This window comes from Aptenodytes forsteri, unplaced genomic scaffold, assembly GCF_000699145.1.
Source record: "Aptenodytes forsteri isolate BGI_AS27 unplaced genomic scaffold, ASM69914v1 Scaffold193, whole genome shotgun sequence".
NCBI classification, from domain to species: Eukaryota; Metazoa; Chordata; class Aves; order Sphenisciformes; family Spheniscidae; genus Aptenodytes; species Aptenodytes forsteri.
In genome coordinates this window covers 1516811-1538191 of record NW_008795405.1, presented here as the reverse complement: position 1 = coordinate 1538191, position 21381 = coordinate 1516811, and the positions used below count along the sequence as shown (strand labels likewise).

The following is a 21381-nucleotide window of genomic DNA, read 5'->3' as shown; positions in this document are numbered from 1 at the left end:
CAGTAGCTCTGGGGAAAGCGTGCTCATAGCTGAAAGCAGGACAGAAAGGGTCGCCTGGAAGTCACTGTCCTACAGCTTTCGGGAGGAGTAGCACCTTACCGGGATGGGAAGGTGATGGTACCACAGAGCGGGTTTGGCTGCGTGGGTCTGCATGTGCTCGTGTGGGGCCAGCTGGGAGATGTATGTACATGTTATGGGGTGTATTGGGGTGGATGTGCATGGCTGTCATTCCCTTTAATACTCAGAGGGCGAGCTGGACAAATTTAATTCAATAAATACATTGGGCAGGTGTTATTGTCTCGCCTGGAATAATGTATTCAGTAAACAAATTCACCATTCGGCCCTCTGCAGGGGTGCAGGGCTTTGGCGTTTGGGGCAGAGTCAGACCCAGCTGTGGTGGCCAGCTCTGCAGGAGCCAGTGATGTGGGCTGGGGTCACTTCAAGGTGCCAGGTGGGTCCAGGGTGTTGTGCCCACGGGCTAAACCTGCCTCTCCCTGCCAAATGGAGGCAAAACTCAACCACTCTAAAGCTGCATCCCTTTCCTGGCAGACCCCAGCGCTGGGCGGGGAGCGGTGGGTGGAAGGTGCAAACCACCCTGGACAGAGAGTTGCCATTTCATGCAAACACTGCCATAGGCTTGTCCCGCTGCAGCCTGGGCCAGAGGCAGAGGTGATGGCCGGGGGAAGGTGGTGGGTCTGCCTGGGGGCACAGCAGGACGGGGTGTCAGGGGAAGGGGCCCGGGCAGCACTGGGGAGAGACGAGCACCAAGGAGGGGCATGGTGGCAGGGGACAGGCTCGCTCCAAGATTGCAGATGGGGTCTGGGACTGGAGCAGGAGGAGAGAGTCCCAGAGCTGGTCGCGAGGCTGGAGGGACCCAGAGCCTTGGTGTCCTCTCAGGTGGCGACAATGATGGGACACTTCCCAGTCCCCCAAAAGGAAGGGGTGGGAGGGTGAGGAAGGCCCAGCGGGGCAGAGGAGCGAGGGGCAGGGTTACGCTCGAGGGGAGCAGGCAGGGAGCCCCCCCCGCCAGGCAGCCCCAAATGCAGAGACCAGGGCCCCGCTCCCCAGGCAGGGGCGGCCGGGGGGGCCTGGCAGTCCGAGGGGGAACGCGGCCCCCGGAGAACACAGTGTCCATCTGGACTGGCTTCTGCCGCCTTTCCCCCCCCTAGATCAGCTTCTCCTCCTTCTGCGACGAGTTCAACTTCTCTGTCTGTCTCTCATCCTCTGCCACTGCCGCCTCCTCCCCTGTCTCCGGCTTCCTGCCCGGGGCTGGGTTGTCCCCGGCAATGGTCCCCAGGACTTTGGTGCTGTGCTCCTGAGCTTTGGCCCTGAGGGCGGCAATGCTGTTTTCTCTCAGTTCCTCCTGGGAAATGGTGGTTTTGGGATCCGGGCCCCTCTCTTCCTTGTCACCCTTGTCAAGCTTGGGCAGGGCCTGGCGTTCCACCTCCGTCTTCCTCCCCGCCTCAGCCGCTGCCTCCAGAGACTTTTTGTGCATCCCTAAAAAGAATTGTTGGTATTCGGGTTTAGAAAAGCGCCTGGGCATGGGAAAGCCATCTTGAACTGAAAACAGCAAAGATAAAGAGAGGCCAGAATTAAGGAAAAGCAGAAACCCTCGCTTCACGCAGCAGTCACGGCGAGCCGCTCGCTCTGGCCCCCGCGCGACGGCAGCCCAGGCAAGTCAGCTGCCTGCTGGGGCAGCCCGGCCCCAGCATCCAGGGCCTCGGGGCTGCCCCCCAAAGGTCTGTAATTACTCTCCCCTTCATTTCTCCCTGTGAACCTAAAGCTAACTTGTCCCTGCATGGGGACAAGGGTCTCAGACAGCAGCATAGAGTTGCCTGAGCTTCACTGAGGCTGGGGAGGGAGATCCCCCATTGCCTATTCCTGTATGAACTTGCTCCTCACACAACCCACTCCTCTGCCTCTCTCAGTTTCACAGACAGAAGGACAGGACAGCCCGTCGTCAAGATGCCAGGCACTAGTTTTGGGACAGAACAGGCCTGAAAAGTCAGAAAGCGGGAAGCAAAGAGCAGGAGCATGGTAGGGTAGCTGCTACCTCCCTGTCTGCACAGAAAACCAAGTGAAACGAGGCAGAAATGCAGCTCCCCCAGGTGCCAAGAGCAGGAGGAGGCAGCAGCGTGTTCCCCCTGGGACTTGGGGCAAGGAGAGCGCATTTGGGGGTCCCGGCAGCCCACACAGCGTCACAGGACTGGGGGAGTCAGACCATGATGACCTCCTGCCTTGGGCAAGGGTTAGAGCCCCTGATCCAGGGCTGGGCACGAGGGATGCTCACACCACGAGAGTCAAAGGCTAACACCAGCCTGAGCATGGGGGGCAAATTCCTGCCCCGGACAGATCCTGCAGGTCAGGATCCAAGGACCAGCAGGGATTTGGGATGAGCGGTCAGACCCTATTGATGAGGGCCACTGGGGGATGGGGGGGTGGAGGGCAGCGGGGAGGGGGGACCTCGCACCACCGCCCTCCACCCATGTTTTTGACACGGCTCTGGTTTCTTCCTTGCGTCCCCCCACTTCATCGCAACCCACTCGCCATCCCCCATGAAGGCGGCTGCTCTCTTACCCAGGAGCCAAGGGGCGCAGGACTCCATGATGCCATCCTTGGCAGACTTGAGGATGGACTCAGGCAGCGGGATGGAGTGACGCACCATGGCACCATAGAGCCCATACTCAGCCATCACGCTGCTCCTGCCCCAGCACTTCTCCCTCTTCCGCCATTTGGCCCGGCGGTTCTGGAACCAAACCTGGGGCGGGCGACAAGGAGGGACATGGTTTTTTTGCAGGGAGAAGGTGTGTCAGTCCCCTTCCCGCATGGGAACACACGTGTGCTTGTGCAGTGGGATGAAGGCAGACACATGGATGCTCATCCCGAAAGCACTGTGACCTCTTCCCCCATGCAGCCGCCGACGGGTATCTCTCCCTCCCTCCCTTGCAGGAGCGGCAAGGGCCAAGTGTGAGAGCAGGTCCCATCCCTCTCTGCAGGATGTAATTAATTTGCCATCACGGCATCTTTTTCTAGCGGCTTTTGGCTCTCGTGCCTGGGATTTTCTTTCATTATTTACTGGGTGTCTGAGCTGCGGCGCAGGGCTGCAGGCAGCGGTGCCTGCAGGGAGGGCTGGGATGGGGGCGGATGCTCGGGAGAGGCAGGAGAAGGGGGAAGCTGATCTGTGCGCTTCGCTCTGAATTCCCAGTTTGAAAAGCCCCTCATCTTCTCAGAAAATTGGCAGAATAATCTCCGAGCTGTGACCTGGGGGGCAGCAAGCAGAGAGGCGGGAGGCGATGGTGGCGGGGGGGATGCTCGCAGAAATCTATTAGCGCGCTCTCTCCGATTTCCATTCCTCTTGTCTCCCTCGCCCTCCTCCCTCCCCGGCTCCCCTCCCTTCCCGCCGAGCAGAGGCATCAGCTTTAGATGAAAAATTGCTCGAGGTCTATTCAGAAGGAGGCAAAGGAAGAGTCAGCCCCAGGGGCAGCCCAGGCCTGATTGAAAAATAAGTTAATTTCAGTTTGAATCGATGGGCCTCAGGCACTGAAATATCACGGGAAATTAAAGCAGCTGGTCCCCAGGGAACCACGCCATTGACCTGCGCTAATTAATGCCATGGAGTTACCAGGCCCCTCTCCGAGAGGCAGCCCCTCCCTCCCCGCGGACACCCCAAACACCTCCTCATTTAACTAATTAGACTCACAGAAAATTGGGTGTTAATTTGTTTAGGATTTTTTTTTCTTTTCTATTTTTTTCCCTCCCTTTCCCAGAAAGTACACGGCAGAATGGAAATGAATGGCGGGGTCTCGCTGGCAGATGGATGCTCGGGGTCACTCCGCAATCTTCTCCGACTTGATTGCTTGATTAGGTCGTTAGCACATTAAAAAAAAAAATTGCTTGCCGTCTGGCGCTGGCCTGATGAGTGGCATGAGGCGGGAATCGCCTGGGTAATTTATCTTTTTATACTGCAAAGAATTTTATTTCAATCTGCAGATATATGGAGGTGCCTTTGACACCTGTTTAACATTACAGAGCTGACAGCTTAACCCTCTCTTGTCCCCACCGCCTGTAGCCGTGGGGGAGCTCAGGCTGCAGTGGGGAGCACTGGGGGACTGGGGCAGACCCCCAGCTCTGCCGTGGGGACCACGGGACTGATGCCGCAGAGTGATGTCCTGCTCTCGGCTGGCAAGGCAAGCTCGCCTTTCTACCTGTGCAGAGGGGAACTGCCCAGCACTGAAGCCTTACGGGGACAGAGCTGCAGGTTAGGCGGGTGGCTTGCTAGCGCTGGTGACAGCCAGCCTTGGCCGTTCCTGGGAGCCCAGCCAGCCTGGCCACGCAGGGAGCTCTGCGGGGTGGGTGGGGTGGTGGTCCCAGCAGCTGTGATCCCAGCTTCTCCCAGCAGAAGACACTCTGTCCATATCAGAGAGGATTTTACAGCCAAGCTGCTTCACCACACGTCACCTCCTCTGCATGGTAAACAGTCTGATTTACACTTTCATACTGCCGATAGGTAACCCCTGGACCATGGATGGCTGCGAATCCACCAGGGCCTGAGCAAGGACCCTCAGGAGTGCACAGCTTTCTCTCTCCACCCGCTCCTCCATGCCTGCGTGACACACGGGTTTGCTCGGTCATGCAGTCAGCAGGATGCTGGCAGGGTCTCTCACTCCAGGCCACCAGCTCCTCCCACTCCCAGAGCCCGGAGGGCAGAGCTGGAGGGGACTGGCTCGCTCCCACTCCAACCTCAGCACAAACCCCTGTGGTTCCTTCTCACCCACCAGACAGGGGCGGCGGGGCAGCCACTCCCAACACCTCCATGCTGCGAGGGGACAGCTCCACTCACCGGGGCCAGGAGAGGGATCCTGCCTGTTCTGCCCTGAATAAACCAGTACAGTTACGTCCCTCACCGCAGAGCTCCTCCCTATCTCCCTTGGCTTCAGAGAGAAATTCCTGCACAACCCAAGGGCCGGCTCCTGCATATCTGCCTTGGTTTGGGACTGCAGTGACACCTTTCCATGTACCCAGAGCAGCTTGCAGGGCTCGGCTATGCACAGCTGTCTTTGTCACCAGTTGCCACACTTGGGATCTCAGCTAGGAGCAGCTTTTTCCATCAAGTACCAAGTGGGCAACTTTTTAAACTCTCCTCAATCCTCTTTTATCCAGGTACCTCTTCACTGATGCTTTTACCACCTCTCCTTTTCCCCTCCCTCCTGCTTGATGCCCCAAACATCTTCCCCCATGCCTCATGCTCCCCTGCCCTTCTCCCAGGCCAGGTCTCAGCCTGCCCCAGCGCTGCCCACTGCCACTAAACCTGCTGCCCTGGAGCATCCCCCTTCCCACAGCAGGGCCATGCAAATGCTGGAGCCAGCAGAAGCTTCGCCAGCTAGCAGCCCAATTTTGACTAGAGCTGGTGGAAAATTTTCAATCAAAAAATGCTGATTCAATCGCACAGGAAAAACTGCGTCCGGCCAGTGGAAGTGTAATCAAAATTATCTATGGCTTTCTTCTGAATGCTGTATTTTAATCTCGGCCACCTAAGACATGCAAAATCTATGCTTTAAAGCCAAATGGGAGAATCAAAATTACATCAACACCTCAATAAGATCATTCTGAGATTTCCCAAACCAATTTTTGTCATTTGATGGGAAATTCCCTCTTGGTTTTGACTAGGAAAAAGGAAAGTTTGAAATCCCAGAATTTCTAGCAGAACAGAAATCGGGAGGACTGACCATCTTGCTTTAATACCAGGAGCCATATCTTCATGTCAGGCATGAAGTTCAGTGAAACTAATGGTGCTCAGTAGTGAATATTGCTGGGATCAGACCCCAGCCCAGCACCTCTGCCACAAGCCCATCCCGAGGAGCACGGAGGGAAGAGCTCCAGCATGGCACTGGCAGCCCCCAAGCCATTTCAGATCAGCAGAATTATTCTCCGTGACCTGTTCTCAGGATTTTGCCCTCATTCAGATGGCTCCATCCGTGGGACTTTCTTCTGGGAGAAGATCTCACTGCTTTCTTCAAATTTCTTGACGTGTTACCAAAATTTTCCTGTGCCTTGATTCTGCTGAATTACGCACCAGTTTTAGCAATTCTGAGGTATTTTCAGCTGTGTTGGTACATCAGCCACAACTTCAAAATATGCAGTTATTTATTATTGGCACCTCACTTTTCCTGGAGAGGGTTTCACCCTTACACTTACATTTACTCACGGTTTTGGTATTCTGTGTCTTCTTTGGCTGCTTGTTGTCTTTGCTTGGAGATATCTACTCTACAGCTTCCTCCTGCTCTGTAAAATTCAGTCTGCTTCAAGCAATGTTTAGGTTTGTCCACGTTTCCTCTTGCCCCTTCCCATCATGTGGATTGGCTCAGCTTTGTGAAATGCTTTATTGATGTGGCTGTGTACCACGCACCTTCCTTCTCACTTGCCTTCTATCTGGTTCTCCGTTGCACAGCCCAGGGTATGGTGAAAAGATTGTGTTTGTGCTTCCACACTTCACGAGAGTGGTGAAAACTCCTGATTAATTTTAGACTGAAGTACGTCAGATGTTTGTGCAAAGCTATCACAATCTGATGTGCAGAGATGTCTTTTGGACCAATGTGCTATATCTTAAGATGATTTACAGCTTTTTATTATCACACGAGCACCCTCTGTGAAACAGGGAAGCTTGTTCCAGGAACCCTATCTTCAAAAAATGGACAACAGAGTAAAGAGGACAGGTTTGTCTTGCTATCCACCAGATGCATTAGCATCTTAAGTTCAGCCCATGCATGCACATTTGCTGTTTAGCAGCCCAAAGCCCTCTCCTGGGCTGCTCCTGAGGCTCCACAAGTGCTGCCCTTGGCACACCAAAGGCTCGATCTGGGGTGGTCACTGCCGTGGCCAAGCTGGGGGCAGCAGCCAAGCACGCCTCTGACAAGGCTGCCAGACACCCTCCGTGTGCTGGCAGCAGGATAAGACAATGCTCACTGCACATTGCATGCTGCAAGTTGGGTATGCCTGCACACCCTGGAAAAACTGCAGGCTCTTCCATATCCATGGGTTTTGCTCCTCTAGGCATAGAAAAGCTGCAAGACCAAAACCCACCACCTTGCAAAACCTGCTCTCAGTATGATACAGGCAAATAGAGGGTGGTAACAGAACACCTCACTCAGAGAGGATCTGCCCATCAACTCAATCCCTATCATTTGGTCAGAACTGACCACCACACACTCTAATCCCACTGGGCACATCACACTGACGCTGTCTCCTCCAAGAGCAGCCACAGCCTATGAACCAAGATAGCAGCAAACGCCAGTACCTTCAGCGTCATCTCCTGGATCCTTGTTCCACATGCCTGTTCTTCTGAGAGGATCAGCAGTATTGCAAAGCCTTATAAATGGGGATGTTTCTAACCTTTATCATCACCTAATTCTCACCCTCAGTGCCCACTGCCCAAAGCAGTAAAAGTTGAGGCACTCTGTGCTCGACTGCAGGGTTGCAGTGTTTCGGAGTCAAGATTGGCAAGGTTATTCTTGCCAGTTTCCTCCTCTGAATCACAAATTATGACCGATACTTCTTCGGATTATTGATGATCTAGAAGAGCAAATTGTAGTAGGAGGAATCTCTTATTTTGCAAAGGGACGTGAGACTCAAAGTGTCCTTGTTATCCGCATTCATCATATTAGTTAGTTTGTTTACCTAATCAGCTCCTGAGACATTGCCTGCTAAAGAAAGAAATCTCCCTGAGGTTGGCCATGAGCCAGGAATCCGAATTAGCAAAGGGATATTTTGAGGCATCTAGGGTGTTACTGTGTATTGTTTCTGTATTGTTTCAACCTAAAATTTTCACTGGTTACACTAATTTTCTTGGCTGCTACTTTCCAAGCTGGGGCACACAGACAGGAAAATTGGTAGTGGCCTTTTTTGTCTTTCTAATAAAAAAGTTATTTTCCCTGCCCAAGCATTCCTCATCTCTTAAAGGAAATTTCCAGGGTAGATATAATGGGGAATTTTTGCTTCACCAAATCTCACATACTGCCTTTGACATAGCATTTCAACAGGGGTCTTTCAAGTAACAAGCTTAGTGGAGCACAAGATGGTCCCAGCCCAAAGCAGTGCACGCTGAAATGTCCACTAGATGGCCACAAGCAAATGCACGTCCACACATGCACAGACACACAGACACACCGGCACTCGCCCCACCAGCACATGCCTTTGCCAGGCTGCGGGGAGCAGCTGCACACAGCTGTTGGTAAACCAGCAACTAAAGCAAGGGACAAAATCCCAAGTCCCTCCAGCAACGCTGAGGCCATCTCACGATGGTCCCATGGACTAACAGGTATATCTTCTTTGCTCTCTGACAATTCCCCTGGCGCAAACCTTCAGCTTCAGGGAGCCAAAATGTCGCTCTGTACGATCCCTGCAAAGAAGCCATTTGTGATACTGATCTCTTCAAGTGAGGACACAACAGAGAAACCCTGTCCTGCCCAGCCAGGCAGCCTGGGAGCTTTCTGGACTTCTCCTGTGGCATTGCCTTGGGTTGTAATTCGCTGTCATGGTCCCACATGACATGATGGTGCTGATGGCTTTCTGACCCAACACACTCCTGTCCATCCAGCACGACGCTCTTCTCCCAGGGATTCCAGCCATCTCGGGCTGAACCGTGCAAAAGCTGAACTTCTCATGTTCATCCACCAGATCTCTTCCCTCTGTGGCATTTACTGCCATGGGAAACATCCAGACATCTACACCAACACCCTGTAGTTGCTTATGTTCCTTTCCCCACCACGCTGCTCTGGACTGATCCTGTCACCTCACTGTATGCACAGCAAAGCATTGGCACAGAGAAGCTCTGTTTCTCAGTGCAAGCTCTTCACACCTCTGCCTGCATACTGTTTTCCCCCCTCCTGGACTGGAAAAACCTGGTCAGGCCCGCTATCCCCCTCACAGCAGAACACTGCTCCTAAAATCATGCCCAGCGGCATACCTGTCACTTCCCCACTTGAAGCCCTTTGATGGGCCCAGCTGCAGACCAGAGACCACCACCAGCTCACCTCCACGCCCGGGGCCCTGCTGCTGTCTCAGCACTCAGTTCCTCCTGACAACTACACATCTCCCTTTCTACCTTCTTCCTTTCCAACCCAAGACTCTACAATGAGAGTAGTCAAAATGAAAACCTCCTCTGAAAAAATAGCAATGTCCTCACCCTTGTATCGGGCAGGGCCAGTGGCCCTGGCTGGGTTCAATCTGAGGATGTGAGCACTGCAAAGAACGGCCTCATATCTTCCTCGGAGCATGTCCCCATCTGCACTCACGGGCCCTGGGGCTTTATAAGGAATTGCCACAAGAGTGTAAGGTCTGACTGGGTCCTGGGGCTTCCCTGAATCCCTCCCCTGTAGCGATCACCCCAGGAAAGCTTCCTGTCCCCAGGCTGCTGGAAGAGACTGCACCACTTGTGTAAGCCTGGAAACGGTTTATTGCTGTCTTTTCAAATGTAATGTCAAAATTATTGGCACTGTTTATGGTGACATCACTTTCTATGGCTGGTGTAAAGTGGGTATGAAGTTAAATGAGAGCAGTAAAGGTTGCACATGGGCTGCATGGCTGATCGCAGGACTCATCATCCCTTCTCTTAGTAAGCACTGGGAAAGAGCAATTCCCATACACAGCATGGCAAGAGCCCTTCCTGGTAATAGCCGGAGTCGTGTCCGACCCACTCGGCTAACAGGTCCAACCAGACATACTGAGATGAGCTGTGAGACGGTACTCATCCCTCTCAAGCAAAGACATGATGGTTCATCCAAGCTTGGGTCTCCTCTAAGCTAAACTAGCACAGGGCACACATTGAATACAGGCTCAATACAGCACCCAGCAAAAAAGTACATGCTATTACCATGCCACCGGTCCTGCAGGCCAGGCCTGCCTCTGAATCCTGCTCTTAAAAGCACTACATGGGCCAAGTATAGCTACTCGTTGCAATTTATCTGACTTATGCAGCCAAAGCTGTAAAATCCCTCTTGACCAGGGAACGTGTCTTAAACGGTGTTCCCTTGGCAAATCTGGGGTTTTCACCTGGCCTTGCCACCTCATGTGGTGACGTGTTTTCTCACCTGTTGTAACCTTCAAAAAGTGGAGAACTTCATCAGGTGCAGGGCTGCCATCTTCCCCAAAGAAAAACAAGTGTGCATATGATGTGCATGGTAGGTGTAGTGAGATCAGTAGTTCAGCACACGCTCAATCTGTGCAACGCATCTGCACAGCAAATGCATCCCTGAGACATTGACTTCATCATGGCGAGACCATAATGCCAGCTGACCAGCAGCTTAGCTGGAGCTACAGCTCCATATAGGCTGCCAGATGCTGGGACGTGGCAGATAAACATCCAAATTCCTCTTTTCCTAACATGCTGATTGAAAAACAGGAAAAACATCAGGGTTGTGGGTGCACGATAGTCACAGGAAAGCTGGCAAGAGTGCGCCCATCATCCTAGTCCACCCAAATCCAGGGAGACATTCGTCATCGTCACAAAGGGTGATACTGCACATCCATCCTTTGGGTGCTCACAATGTCTGGCTCCGTTAACCAAGCTGCTATCCTGCCTGTATAATTTCATTTTGCCTCCTTTTCCCCCACTAACACTGCTCTGCAGGTTGTCTGGCACAGAGGAAACCTTAGCATAGGTCTTCATAAACATCCATATGCAATGTACTCTGTGAACATGCGGGGACACACCATATTATCACCTTCATGTTAGAGCAAGACGAGTCAGGGCAGTCAGGGGAGAAACATCACATTCCCTTCATGATGCCTTTCAATGGGCACCAAAATCAGAGCTTGGGACGCCAGCCTTCCTCAGAGGCAGTGGAGCCCTGCTTGTGCTCTGGGGCTGCCCTTGCATGCCAGAAGCAGCTGCATGTTGCCCTTTCCTTTATCAGTACACACAGAGCAAAGGGCAAGGGTGTGCTCTGGCCTTCTCCAGAAAAAAACATAGGAGCCAGAGGCTGTGCACCAGCAGGAGACGGTGTCTGCAGCACTACCTGGTGCCCACCATTTCCGGAGATAAGGCTCAAGCCCGTCCCTGCGTGCATGGGGATAGCCAGGAAAGTCCCCCCTGAGGGCTACAGCGTGGGCTCACCAATGCACAGGAACTCTTGGTGCGCTGAAGCATTAGCTGGAAGATATCTAAGGAAATGTGTTATGTATTGTAAAACGTTGTAACATATTGTAATAAGTTTCCATGCAGCAGCTTGGACTGAGCACCAAAAGGAGAAAGTTGCAGTCCTTTACAATCTTCTCTTAGGAAGATACATGGTAAGGACCGTGTTTGCACTTCCTTGCCTCATGCAATAAGAGATATCTAATCAGCCAACCTCAGTAAATCCTTCACCGGGCTCTCTTGAATCTGGGGAAGGAGGAGGACCACCAGAGCCAAAGAGCAGGCCAGAACAGCGGTCTGTCCCCTGACCACCACCCAAGAAGTCAGGACTGGCAGTTATATTGGCTGCACTGGGGTGGCCCTTCAGCACTCTACTCCTACCACGTGTCTGCTCCTGGCTCTACATGTTTCTCAGCTCTGTGCACCCTTAACCTTCTTAACCTTCATAATTCACGACTCCAGGAGTTTTCACATGACACCTTACAGCTGCAGAAGACTCATGCTCCAGGCATTGGCCACTGCTGTGCCACTGACACCTGCAGCCGACATTGTCAGCTTGGGCTAGTGCACAGCACAGCTAACGGTGTGATCTGCAGAGCTGGCAACACACAACCCACTTGTGGATGCTGCTCACACCAGGGCAGCACATCCGAGCTCACCAGGACATTCCCAGGTATCCCCCATGCTTAGTCCACCCAAGCTAAGATGTCCCAGGCAGAGACCCTCCCCCAGTTGTCACTTAGCCACTGAAGCCTTGATCTCAGTCATGGTCATCATATAAGCTCAACAAGTTGGTCCAATCAACCAACAAATGGCAGGGTGCTGTAGTGACAGTCATGGGGGACTCTGAGTTGGAAGGATGGCAGTGAAGCCAAAGATACGAAGAGACCTAGAGGTAACAGAAACACCTGATGGACATAAAACAAGTTATCTTGGAACGGACATCACTGGCACGTCTGGCTAAGAGCAGTGATCAGCACAGATACTCATCATGTACATTTACATGGATGGGTTGGCTAAATCCCAAGGGGATTGGCTGAATCTAAGGGGCCGTTTCCCAACAACACTCACAGTTCTGCCTCCCTCTGGGTGAGCCAAGCAGTGCCTTTAGAGAGGAAAGGGTAGCACGGATGAGAAGGTATTTCCCCCAGTGGAATACCCTGCAGACCCTGCAGGTGAGCCAGAGCTTCCCAGAGGCATGGGCAGGCAGCCTGGCTGCACTGGGCTGGCCAAACAACACGGGTACGGGCTCACCCAGCCTGGCAAAGTGCTGCTGCTTATCCACACTGTAGCAGGTCAGCTCCAACAGCCAGGCAGGAGTCAGTCAGTAGATTACTTCTAGACCACAGCGGGAACATAATCCCCTTTTTTTATTACATATGTATAAATTTACAAATGCGCAACACGCATGCCACAGGCCTTTATATAAGTCACAGGAAGGTGACCAGGTATAAACAATGTTTCCCTTGCTATGAATTTGGAGAGAAAGCTGCAGCTGAAAGCTCTAATAACTACCAGCCAAAGTTTCAGCTCTGCCTTTGCTCAGACAGTTGGGAGCCTAACAGAAACCCACTGAAACAGAAAGTAGGGAGCAAACTGTGCTTCTCACACCAGGCAGGTCCTAAACTGAACATCTCCTGCTGCTCCCAGGGCAACGCCACTCAGAGTTGACAGAAGAGCACCTAATGCTTTCTCACAGCCTCTGATGAAGGTGGCCTCTGGAAGCCACCTTTGCTGTAGGATATTGTAGCAACAGTTTGTTCTCCAACTCAGTTCCTCTTTTCTGCTCCACAGAAGGACCTGCCAGCCTCGCGCGTGCAGAGATCAGGGTCATCTGTATGTCTATTGAGGACTAGACTTCTCAACACTGCACAGGCCTGTGCAAAACCCGGCTCGCAGAACACCTGCAAAGAAGGGCAATGAAAAGGCAGAGGAGGTTCATGCTGCCAGAGAAGAATCAGAAAAAGTTGTCGAGATCTATCAGGGTAAAAGATAAACACCACAGAGAAAAATAGATCCATTAAGAAATAAAGGGGAGAGTAAATTAACCGTGTCTCTAAAGTGCCTGTGTTATTGAACTGTTAAAAAAATCTCTATTCAAAGTCAGGAAAGGAGGAAAACTTTATAATAAAGGATCATTAAAGGAAAACCTGAACACACAACCATCAGCTGGTCCCTCTGCCAGGCATCCTAAGGCTGGAGGGGAATTAACTATTGAGCTTGCTGGGCTGCCCAATTATTTTTTTAAAAATCAGTTGTGAAAAACTGCAGCAGTATCAAAAGAGAGAAAATAAAGTTCATCATTAAAAGAAGGAGTGAATGCAAGTGTTCCCAGCACAGGGATTTAGGGTAGCATTTCCAGAAGAGCTTAAGTGATGGAGGAACCGCAGTGCCTAAGCTAACTCAGAGAAGTGTTACCCTTAACCTACTGTTGTTAAGAAAATAGTGGGATAAATGCGGGGAAGAGTTGTCACAGCCTGGCATTAAGCCTGCAGAGCCATTCCTCATTCTTCTGGCCGTGATGAGGAAAGTCTTTGTGAAGGCACTCCACAGCAACGGGCTACAGCATATTTTGTTGCCTGCCTGTTTTTCCTCTTGCAGGGAGCTTGAGTGCCCCGACACTTGAAGGTATCCGACCCTCAGCGATGGTGTCTCCAAACCATGGAGAGAACAAGGAAGGAGCTGTCACTGCAAAGCCCCATTTCCCTCCCAATACTGTGGAGGAGCACACCAAAAATCACATTGTCCCTTATGCTGCAACAGTCATAAACATCTTTCAAGGAACAGAGCAGAAGGCAAGGACAGGCAAGTTTGGTTTTATTTGTTTTTCTGTCCCATTTAGAAAATCGGTCAGTGGCTGAAGAAACTCAGGGACTGAACATAGAGGGATAAAAAGGTGCCTGGGTATACAAAATATTCATACCTCTATACGTCCATCTCTGCACTAAAAAACACCTTTTAAACTGCACCTACAGCCCCAGCTGTACCAGGGTAAATCCCCCAAGCTGAGCAGGTAACCTGCATGGTCTAGCAACAAGCAGAAGAGATGTTCCTGGCCCTCCATTTTCCTTCTTGTCTCCTGCCACATTTTCTTCCTCTGTCCAAAGCCATGCGGTGTAAGACTTTTCAGACAGTAATCCCTTTGGGAAGGCTTGCCTGGGCCCCTGCTCTTGCCCATCACCCAGCCCCTCTGTTTGCAGCTCTGGTAATTAACTTGTAAACGAAGTTCTAGCACATGGACTGAAAAACGGGCCATAGATAAAGGGTAATGAAAACACTCCATTACAGAAAGGGCCAAATTAAACAACTCTTAATTGAAAAATGGAAATGAATATGAATTTAGATCAACTAAACAAGCATGTTATTGAAGAGGCAGCAAAGTGGATGAGCTCCTCACATACCAATTAAAGACATGAAGGCAGAGATGCACCATACGCCACGAGAAACACTCATAATAATATTCTCACCAAGCCAGTAAGTTTGATTAGTTTTATTACTCTCACTTGTACACTTCCTACATTTCTAAAAGCATAGGGGAAGTTAATGACACTTATCTGGTATCACACTGCCGTGGCTTGCCCCAGTGCTCAGGAATTATTGGCAAAGGTAGCCAGCACTAGCTGCTCAGCTCTATTTCATGATTAACTTCTTGCAGGGTTCTTAAAAAAAATTAAGATACTGAAATGGTTGGCTCACACAGCAGCAACACTTTCAGCTTCTCCATCACCTTGGTAATCTACCTCCAGCCACCCTAATCGCTCTGGTAATCTCCCTCCAGCTACATGATCTCCATGAACATGCTGCACAGAGATACAGGTGGGAACCTGCTGGCACTGTGCCTCGTGCTGGCCTTTCTCTCTTCTAAGTGTGAGAGTCACCCAGTTTTAGCAAGAATAGACAGGTCCTCACTTATTGAGAGTAATAGTGACAAGCATAACCTTACAAAAACCAACACCACCACTACTTTCTGCAGCACTAAGAAATCCCTTGGTGGCCATTCCAGGCGCAGATTCAGGAAAGGTCAGCAACTGCATGGAGCAATCATCCCCATTCCACACCTACACCGTGGAATTAGGATTATTTTTTAATTTTTACAATTCAATGCTCTGCAGCAAGCAGGAAAAGCTGGTGGGAAGGGGAGAAGCCAGGGCTACTAAAGCTGCATAAAGCCAATTTTTCCTTCACACTTTCTGTCATGTTTTTTGAGGGAACTCTGTGGGTTCACTCCTGAGCTCCTGCTCAGTGCAATACAGGTTCCTCAGGCCTTTCCAAATTACGTTCACCTCTAAATACAGAATGCTTTTGCAAAACTGAAGCAAGGTAAGCCTCTTGTTCTGGAAAAAATACTCTTGGTACGAATGCTTCCCTCCAAATGACCACCCCTCCTGATTTCCTCCATCCCCGTTCAACTCCTAAAGGGCTACACAGTGATACCAAAATGTGTTAACCTGATAGCAGCTAAAACAATACATTTTCAATTAGCGTTTTAGTTGGCTTTGTTTTGGTTTTAGCCAAAATTGACCTCTTAGCTGCCTGACAAAGCTTGCTGAATACACAGACAATCCCCACTCCTCACACATGGCACCAGCGTCTCCTTGGGGTTTCTTTTGCTTACGTGAGCAATTTTATTTGTCCCAAAAGTCTTCATCCACATAATTACCATACAATCATTTAACAACAAGAACTCACAATTTTTAGCACTTTTATTCTCTTTTTTAATTGATTATTTCCCTTAAAAGGTGAATCTAGTGTCTCCACAATGGCAGTCAGGATCTTATTTTTTGGAAATACTGAACTGATAAATCGATTTGTTTGATCAGTAGGAGACATACTGTAGTGACAAACATACACAGTCATTTCAATAATCCCAAATCAAACTGTTACTGAACTTTAATATTGTAGATACTGGTGTTTAAAGTTTGGAACTGTCACATATTAATAAATTCAATAGGGATAACTTATCTAAAATCTACACATTACACTTAAGAGTATCTGTTATGAGAAACACACTGATTTAAGTCAGAATACTTGTCAGCTTGAGGCCATTTTGAATACTTCAAATTGTCTATTAAGGATATACTTCCCCGCAGGAATCTACTTACCTCACCTGGATTTTACAGAATGGTCTGGCTTTATTCTAAGAGCGGCACTTCAACTCTTCTGAATATTCTTTCAAATACATTGATTAACGTAGTCTTTTTCAAGTATCTTGCAAAATGGCCAAAGTGACATCTGGTCTGACTTGTGCAAAGTGTCTCACTAGGAAAATTAAATTCTTTTCCCACGTTGCCCAACAGGAGGATGCTCATGGTCCTTCCAGGAGCAGCCAGCTCAAAAGGGGAGGAAGATGTATGCAATGTGAAAGAGTGCTGCCTTGAAAAAAAAACCAAACCACGTTGTTCTTCTCTTTAAATGGAGGATTTGAATATTTTTTCCTGAATTCAGGAATTCTCTCAAACCAATAACTTTCTTGGCCTCTGATGGCTAGTTGTAGTGTTCTGCTGAAGGTTTTACATGCAAGCAGTTCCTATATATCATTCTCTCAATTGCACTCTTTGAATTTCACTTTCATATTGAATTTCATACGTGATTTACTTTCTCTTTGCCTACTACCTCCTGAGAAATAATTCCATGAATGAAAATAAGGGGTAGATATCACTCTTAGGTGTGGATCCAGTGAGAACCCACATGAAATGCTGTGAAAGTCCACAGCATGTGATGCTCACAACAATCTTAGAAAACACTTTCATTAATGACCTACAAGAAGGAGAGAACAATGTTGAAAGATGGGAAGAACTGCAAGCTACAATGAAAATGCAAAAACATAGAGCTCCCTTGAGGAGTTAGAAACTCATGCAAGGAAAAAAAAATACGATTACATGAAATTACAAATATTATGAAGAAGGGAATAAAGATTCATTGTCAGCTGTCTCTTCCAAGGGGCATTAAATGATGCTAATAGATTCAAAGCAAGATTTACTTCACTTGTGCAGTTCTGCTGCAGAACTTCTTGCTGCGGGATATTAAGATATTTACATGTGTTCAAAATCCAAGGAGGCTGTCAAAGTACTCAGTAAGTATTGCTAGATAGCTGCCCTGCTCTAATACTCTTCTCTAACATCCACCTCTTGCCAGTGTCAGAGCTGGTAGGGCCGTTATTATGCCTGTTAGACAAAGTTAATAAAATGCCATATGAAACCCAGAACACTGAAGGGAAAATCCTGAGGATAAAAAAAAAAAAATCTGTCTAAAAAAAGCTTGACATGACTGAATTAGATAAATAGAAAGAAATAAATATGGAAGCAAGTAGACCAGTGCTAATCCGAGGCTGTTTCTGCAAGGACTCAGAAGTCTAGCTGAATTGGTGTGAACACACCCAGTGTGCAGCTGTAGGCACACGTGGTCCCTTATCTCCAGGAAGACTGACAGGCAGGATGGGTTTCACAGAAGAACAACCACATGATTAAGAGACTAGCGTGTGATTTATGAAGAATGATTTAAGAAAAGATCTTCACAGCTTGCTTAAGCGATGATGAAAACCAAAAGTGACAGCCAGGAGAAGAAATAGCTTAGATTTATTTAAAGAGTGTGAACATCATAACAAGGGGGAAAGAATTAGGCTCAAACAAAAGGGGCTAAAGTTGAAAAGGAACATGAGGTGAAATATCAAGAAGCATGACCAAGGTTGGGAATCATCTCGTCATAGCTTGTGACACACAAAAAAGTATGGACAAGGAAACTTCATAGAATATGTGGTAAGGGACAATCAGGTGCTGACCCATTGGAAAGATCAGTGGTGCTCAGGACTCCCTGATGCTCACCCTGGCAGGGTGCTCATGCTCTCACACAACAGATGCCACAGAAATTCTGCTGTTTCTCGTGTTTTCCCCTTTCATGATGAGCAGAAGTGTTACTCACAAGCACTTTCTCCTGGAATACATGTGCCGTTAGCAACACCTGGTGTTCAGAACAGCCACACCACAGGGTGCTTCTGCTGTCCAAATCTAACCTGATCTTTAGGGCAGAGGGGTCACAGTAAGGAGCACTCCTAGGTTTAAAACCTCTGCAGTACAGGAAGAGTAGGCCGTTGTTCATTAGCCAGCTGCAGAATGACATGCTGGCAGTAAGTCAGTGACAGCTAAGATATGTTAGTCACTATTCCACTTCCAAATCAGATAAAACACTGAGTCTCAGCACTAGAAGGATGCTCCAGATGCTGAAGCAGTACATGCAGTGTCCAGCTCTGCACTGTCTGCCATAACATCTCCCTCCGCCTCACCCATAGTGACGGCCCTCAGCTCTGGCCAGAGAAATGGTGCCTCTGCAGTTCAACAAATACTGTGCCACTAGATGAACCTCTTTCTTGAAAAGGCCCTTTATGGGAAATCAAAGGATCTTCTTTCCAGCCCAGCATCAGATGGTGGGTGCAGGCAACACTAAACTCCCGACAAGTCTCTCCCCTCTTGACTTGATGTCCTACAGGGTCACAAGTGGAGAAGTGACCCTCCATCCAGCTCACTCTCTATAGAGGCAAAGCATCAGGGCCCGTTGCTTAGAGCAAAATCCTAATGCGTCAGGTAGCATTTCATATGATGGGCCGTTATTTCTGAAGACTGGTGGAAATCCTGTCAGCATGCAGGTTATCTACAAGCTCTTAGGTCAGCAGGAGTCCTGCCAGCACAACAGGATAAGAAGCACAACTTGCTTTTATAAAAGTCACTCATGATTGAGCACAAGAATGAGGGCGGTGAGGGGGGCTCAGGACTGAGGGAAAAAGGGCTGCACTTTTGTTTGGGAGGATCTCCCTGTCCCTGCACAGGGTCATGCCTCAGCAGCTTCCAGCATCAGGGTTATCTTGCTAAATGCCCTCTGAGATACCTTCCAAACCCAAGAGGAAGCAGCCTCCTGGGCCATTGCTTTAGCAAAGAGCGAGCACAGGCTGAAGGAACAGATCGGCGGGTGCTGGGCATGCATGAGGGACAGAGCAGAAGGAAGAACCAGGGAAACCAGGACCCTCCCAACACCACGTGGCACTCAGGCCAATGCCTCTTGTAGAAACTGCTATGCACCAGCCACAGAGGCAGCCACTGCCACTGTGCGGGGGACCAGGCCAGTTTAATCCCCAGCCAGCCAAGAAACTTCACCTGCACCAGCAAAAATGGGTTCAAGGCTTGGCCATTACAGCCTTGTGCCTTGTGCAGGAGCAGGGCATGGGGAGGAGGGAGGCAGCAGAAGCTGCTGGAGTCCACCCTTGTGAACGTCATGTTTGGTCTGTCCAAGCACACTGTGTCTCCCACGCTGTACACAGCAGCTGCAAGTCTTCTCTGGCTTTTTGGGCTGCAATGATTGTTTGCATACTGGTTGCCATGCACACCAAAGGCTGGTGCTGGCACAGCCCTGTGGCTCAGGCTGCTCCTTACCGCCAGAGGATTCACCACACAGCAGCGATACTCCACACAGCCTTGTTCTACCTCCTCACAGTGGCACGACAGGACTGGCATGTAATTAAACCCCAGACATTAAAAATCATTAACAAGAAATTATCCCCAGAAACTTTCAGGGAAGCTTCACTTGAGGAGGCAAATGCAGTGAAAGTGCAGAGACGGTGCAAGCACCTCACTGGGACTCACCCTTCATTCCCACACTGTGGTCCTAGCTGCCTGTGACACCCCTGTGCATCCTCCTGCGCCCAAAGGAGCAGAGATGAGCTCTTTCCCTCCCACACTGCCCACCCAGACCCAGTCTCCAGGAGGCTCTCTTCTTGCCTATACCACCAAGACCTTGAAACGCCGCAGTCTTTCCTTGCACACCAGTTCCCCTTCAATGATTTAAGATTCCCTCTGTTATACACACCCCGAATCACTGGTACAACACGCCACGTACAGCACATGTTGACATACAAACACCAAATAATACAAATCTGCCAAGAACAGCTGATCTGGCTACCTACTCATCGGGAGCAGGGGAGTGGACAGCCTGGGAAGGTTTATTCAGAGCAATGTCGGCCTTCCCATGCCGCTACCTTTTCTTCAGGGAGGGATGAACATGGCCGAGAGGGGCAGGATAAAGGGGTCCAAGAGATATGATTACCTGTATCCTGTCTTCTGGCAACTCTGTTTTCATGGCCAACATCTCTCTAGCATATACATCAGGATAGTGGGCCTCATTGAAGGCCTTTTCCAGCTCCTCCAGTTGGTAGGATGTGAAGATTGTCCTGAGGGGAGTAAAACTCTTTGATCAAAAAACGTAAGAAGAAGAAGCAAAGACGATGAAGAGTCAGAGAAATGGACACAGAAGCTACAGAAACCTGGGTAACCTGATAACGCATAGCTTTCCCCACCCCATCTCCTGTGTTTCTGTGCACAAAAGGTCAAGTGCCAGGGTGAAAGGAGAACCAGAAAATGCCAGAAGACAGCACTTTAAACAGTTACAAATCACCTTCCCTTTAGGGACTTCCCTCTGGAGATGGTCCCTCCCGAGCAGCGAGCACCCGCAATCAGGAGCAATGGCACCTGCTCTTACATCTCAGATCCTGCTGCCTCTTGTGAGGATCCTGGGGGTGTCCCTATCCCTCACCCCTTCTCTGACAGGAGAGCACACCCACCCCTGACCAGGCTTAAAACCACCCCCCTCCTCCTCTTGCATCCAGAGGTTTCTTAACCCTTTGATAGTTACGCTGAGATAAAGCGGCATCCCCTCAGCACCCCATCTGGAGAGGTGCTGAGCCCTTCCCCAGCTGCCAGTCCTTAGCCTCTTCAATCTCCACAAGCAAATAATCCTCCCCTGGAGCCCCGGTCCTCAGCTGAATCCTCCAAAGGTTTTATCCACTCTGCTCCCCACTGCTTTTCACCAGTCCTTCCCTACAAAAGCCAGTGCCAGCTCCCTTCCTCTGCCTTTACCCTGGTTGCTTCCACTCTGATATCCCATTAGCTGCTCCCTGCCAGTTTGCATTACCCCATTATCCTCTGGAAATCCTCCTGGACCGCCCTGGGCGGGCAGCAGCCCAACCCGCCTCTGCGCAGCCAGTTCTCAGCTCGGGACAACCAGATTGAAAAATCAGCAGCTGGAAAGCCGAGACGGATGAAAGCCCTTCTCCAGGGGATGGATGAGAGGTCTCGGACCACTTCCACTCCCCAAGGGTTAAAACTTCCACCCTTCAACCCCCCGGTACACAAAACACAATTTTCAATAAAAACTAACAACTCTCCAATGGCAAAAAAAACCCCAACGAATTGCAGCCTTTGTTCAAA

General features: G+C 49.9%; 1 protein-coding gene across 1 annotated transcript; it reads right to left on the bottom strand.

The window, feature by feature from the left end:
* Window positions 1–935: 935 nt before the first annotated feature.
* On the bottom strand, window positions 936–20824 carry VSX2 (visual system homeobox 2). The gene is made up of 4 exons (XM_019472444.1): window positions 20736–20824; window positions 20222–20345; window positions 2578–2758; window positions 936–1497 (listed from the first exon to the last, which is right to left on the bottom strand). Exons 1-4 carry the CDS (start codon window positions 20822–20824, stop codon window positions 1166–1168), a joined length of 726 nt encoding a protein of 241 aa, XP_019327989.1. The 3' UTR covers window positions 936–1165.
* Window positions 20825–21381: the final 557 nt, after the last annotated feature.